At 39.0% G+C, this 4,538-nt stretch overlaps 1 protein-coding gene across 4 annotated transcripts in view; it reads left to right on the top strand.

Moving 5' to 3' along the window:
- The window catches only part of tmprss6 (transmembrane serine protease 6), an 18,547-nt gene that overhangs the window by 11,004 nt on the left and 3,005 nt on the right, over positions 1-4,538 (top strand). For all 4 annotated transcript variants that reach the window (XM_014015515.1, XM_014015516.1, XM_014015514.1 and 1 more), the window contains 4 exons: positions 816-929; positions 1,162-1,278; positions 3,370-3,538; positions 4,028-4,305. In XM_014015515.1, the coding sequence (XP_013870969.1) occupies positions 816-929; positions 1,162-1,278; positions 3,370-3,538; positions 4,028-4,305 (678 nt within the window). The remainder of the gene's footprint in view (positions 1-815; positions 930-1,161; positions 1,279-3,369; positions 3,539-4,027; positions 4,306-4,538) is intronic.

Genomic DNA, 4,538 nt, shown 5'->3' with positions numbered 1-4,538 from the left:
GTATACTTTCTAGTACACTATAAGTACATGGTGCCTAGCATACCTGATATACTTAAACTTATACTCAAGTAAATTTATTAAAATGAACTTCAAGTATACTACTTTTTGCTAAGAAAACACATTAATTAGAAACCTGCATAAACAATGTGGTTTTCAGTTCCTATTTAAAGGAGTTTCTGCCCATGTCAGCGTTTCAGGAAGTGTTTTTTTTTTTTTTTTTTTTTTGAGTTTAGAAGAAAAGAAACTAAACACTTCCTCTTCTTATTTAATTCTGGTCCTGTGAACACTGTGAACACATTCTTGATCAGTCGAGGGACACATTGTATACCTCATAAGTATAACTCTGACCATTCAGTGCCAATAAAAACACTTTTAAATCTTTTTTTTTAACAAACAAGAAGCCAGAGCAGTAGTTTAAGGACTGGTGTGATAAGATCTGTCTGCACTTCTGGTCAGGATTGTGAATGAGCTGCCAGTTTTATTATTATTGTTGTTGTTGTTGTTGTTGTTGTTGTTGTTGTTGTTGTTGTTGTCTATAAAGACACCAATGTAATATATTAATCTACTGAAAATAAAAGCCTACACCACTTTTTGGAACCTGTTCAGACAGTAATCTCCTGCAGTGTCCTCAAGATAAAAAATAAGCTCAGAGCACTACCGTGCTATTATTAACTGGGCTTGAGTGAATCAACACCATTATTGTGCTATTTTTTAAAATGATAAGCATCTAAAATACACAAATATGTTACTTAACACTAATCCCTGTGAAAGTGTGTGTACACTGACAGACTAACGGCCACTCCTGCGTGTCTCAGTGTGTGTGGCACAGTACACGTGCCCAGAGGACAGCCAGTGTGTGGACTACTACAAAGTGTGTGACCAACACCCAGACTGCCCCCAGGCCACAGATGAGATGAACTGCACTGATGGTAACACACTCCTCACCTCCACAGCTTTACACGTTCACACRTGAAACACTGTCATGGCCTCCAGCAAATCCCTCAGCAATGCCGATCTAAAATAAACTTTTCTGTAGAGCACTCCAAAGTCAACATTCTGGGAATACTCRGATGTGAAATGAGGAGAAAAATCAAATTTATTCTTAACAAGTCTGTTTTAATATTTTTATAGCAAAGTTTGTGGGTCTGTGTGTGTGACCAGGTGTGGAGTGTACAGATATGACCTATGTGTGTGCTGATGGAACATGCCTAAAGAAGCCAAATCCTGAGTGTGACTCTGTCACCGACTGCCCAGATGCCTCGGATGAGAAGCAGTGTGGTGAGAGCTCACACATGTTCACCACAATCACATTTATTCACCAGGTGTTCTTACATTCAAGGAATTTGACTTGGTGCTGCTGAGGTGCAGAACATGCAACATAAACAAAGTCGTAAAAATTGAATAGAAAAATACGAGATAAATTAAAAAATAGTCAAGAAAATAGGAGAATGTAGACAAAATACTGTAATGCATCTGTATCTTCACTGATTTTGTTCCTGTAATGAAAATTACAAAAAAACTGTGACCGGTGCTGATGAAATGAGTCACAATGAAGCTATCAGTATAAAGTTATTATTTTCTAATTCTCCATCTCAAAACCTCAAAATACACGGTGATAACATTTTCAATTTCTCATCTGGCTGGCAATAAATTAATTTTGTTTAAAATAGTATGGATTTGAAAACTTTCTTTTTGGTCTACATTAATCAAAAAGAAAAAAAATTGTATTGGTCTTCTGGATGGGTTCCTCTCCAATGAAACGCCTCGTCTCTCCTCCAAGAGACCTCCCCAGTCCGAGAGCTCTCGGACTGGGGAGGTCTCTCATTTCATTGGAGAGGAACCCGTCCAGAAGACCTATACAATTTTTTTCTTTTTGATTTTTTACCTGGATTACTGAGATGCATCAGGACGTCTACATTAATGATTCTGAAGAAATTTATCGGGGTTGTTCACTACTGACTTTTAATAAGCACCACACATTGTATAWTCTTTTTTTATGAACTGTTGTGTGCCTAGTTTTGTGATTAAATTGATGATTTTGTGTACAGACTTGTCTGGGTGGCTACAAATTGTAGTTACACMGAGCAGAATGTACTTATAGATAAGATAGATAGATTTAAAAAATAAAAAATAGATAAGATACATGCCTGAAAACACTTTCAACACTTAAGTGAACTGTTGTTTTCACACAAGGGCAAGAAAAATGTGTGAGGACCTRACCCAAGCTGTAGGGTAGGTCCTGAAGATAATCATATAATGAAGGGACTTCCTGAACTGGGGRGCTGAACACAGAACTGAGAATAAACTGCCTTCAGACAGAGTGCTCTGTGCTGTGTTGTATGAACTCTTTTCACATTCATATATTRGTGTATTTTCTATTGGGTACAAACACGTAACCAGGTAAACAAACACATAATTAGGAATTCTAGTCACATATTCAAAAAGGTGGACCCTTAAGCTTCGCAACAACAAACATTATACAAAGGGATTTTCAGGCACAGTAGCACTGTTGCCCTGTTAGACAAAGAAATGTTGACATATCAGTTAAAACTCTTCAATTTAAAGGTAGATTATGAAGCATCTATGCTATTTTAGTTACCGAGGTCACCATAAGTATTTATGGATGCAATTTAGGTAAATTTCAATAATAGCAAATATCAATATTTTCACATATTTTKCTCTGCAGCCTGAGCTCATTCTGACTCATTTTCCCAGCACAGGTTAGAGGCTTTTAGACGGCAGATTCCTGCTGTTCACCTGCTCCTTTAGGCACCTGCTGAGCRTACAAGGAACAGTCGGGTCACCTGGGAAACCAACACAAATTGTTTGCCATAAGAAATCTATAGTGTTGTGAAAAGAATGTATTTCAGTGCAGTGCAGTGATTTTTACCCCCTAAAATCAAACAAGCTGGTTTGAATTTCAATTAGGTTTTATTTGAGTAAAAAAAACATCCAAACTGTGACCTTTTCTACATCTGAAATGTAAATAGAATGCAACCGAAAGAACAGAGTTATTAAAAAAAGTTTTATCTTCTCAAACTATATTGACAGTAGAATGAGGTGTTTATAGTAAATGTTACCCCCCACCAGGTACTGACACATATGAGAAGAACGTGTAAAGATAAAAAGGCATAACGACAAATGTGAATATTTTTCCTATATTAAATTTTTTTTCTATAAAATTACAAGTTTTGAATTTCATTAGTAATTTTTCTAAGATTTATTCGTCCATCTTGTCAGCATGTTAGTTAAGTATGATAAACTGTTATGAAATAGGTGAATGTCATCTCAACACCTTTAAACAGCATGCATACACACTGTTGCAAATGTGATAAATAAAGTGTGTATGTTGTGTGTGTCTCTGATCAGACTGTGGCCTGAGACAGTTCTCCAGTCGCATCGTTGGGGGAACGGATGCCTTGGAGGGAGAATGGCCGTGGCAGGCAAGTCTGCAGGTGCGGGGAAACCACATCTGTGGAGGMGCCCTGATCTCCAGTCAGTGGGTGGTGTCCGCCGCGCACTGCTTTTATGACGACCAGTAAGTACGCCAATCAGAAAAGGAGGAGGCGTGACGACTGCCGAGTTCAGATGCTAAAACACCTTTGAAGTGTGTTTTCTGATGTCTGAGTCTCTCTTTTAAAATATAAGGCAGGATTATRTTTCTGTTTCTTCCTAATCTTCGTCGGTCCTGCAGGGTCGGGGTTTAGCTGTGACAGCTGCCTGACTCGGAGTCAGCTTGTGTTTACGTTCTTATCAGCTGCTGTCTTTCAAACACGGCACCAACTGAATGGACTGTGGCCAAAAAAAGAAGAAAAAAAAAGACCTAGCTGCAACTTCCTGCAGAGGATTAACAGCTCTACCTAATTTTCTTGCTTGGTGTTGTTGGAGTGTTCACTGACTTTCTGCATTTCAAAGGATGAAGAGGATTAAAAAGATAAAAAAGCAGATACTTAAGCATTTGTTATGTCAATAAGAACAATCTGTGTTTGCAGCCTCTGTGATGTGCCTGTTTGTGCTCCTGCTGCAGACTCTATTCCCCGTCAGTGTGGACAGTTTATCTTGGGAAACTGCTGCTGAACCGGAACAGCCCGACAGAGGAAGTGGCACGAGTTCAACAGATCAATCTCCATCAGTACTACGACGACGAATCTCAYGACTACGACTTGGCCTTGTTGAAGCTGGACCGCCCAGCGTACACACTGCTGATGGGACACGCCCGACCCGCCTGCCTGCCACCGCCCACACACCAGCTAGAGCCGGGTCTGCTCTGCTGGGTCACTGGTTGGGGGGCACTGCGAGAAGGAGGTGAGCTGGGAGCTTGGGAGGTAAAGGTTGAAGTGGTGTGTTCCATGGCAGGTGGTTTAAAAGACTGGTCAAAAATAACAATCAAGCATTTCCAGTTTCCTCTTTCAACAGTCTATATAAAAACATTAATTCAAACATTTATGAATGCATGACTGAATACTTTTTTAAAGGGGCAATATCATGTAAAATCAAAACTTTTTTTAGGTTTTATATCATGTTATAATGTCATACAC

This window comes from Austrofundulus limnaeus, unplaced genomic scaffold (assembly GCF_001266775.1).
Source record: "Austrofundulus limnaeus strain Quisiro unplaced genomic scaffold, Austrofundulus_limnaeus-1.0 Scaffold130, whole genome shotgun sequence".
Taxonomy (NCBI): domain Eukaryota; kingdom Metazoa; phylum Chordata; class Actinopteri; order Cyprinodontiformes; family Rivulidae; genus Austrofundulus; species Austrofundulus limnaeus.
This window is presented reverse-complemented; position numbering and strand designations above follow the sequence as displayed.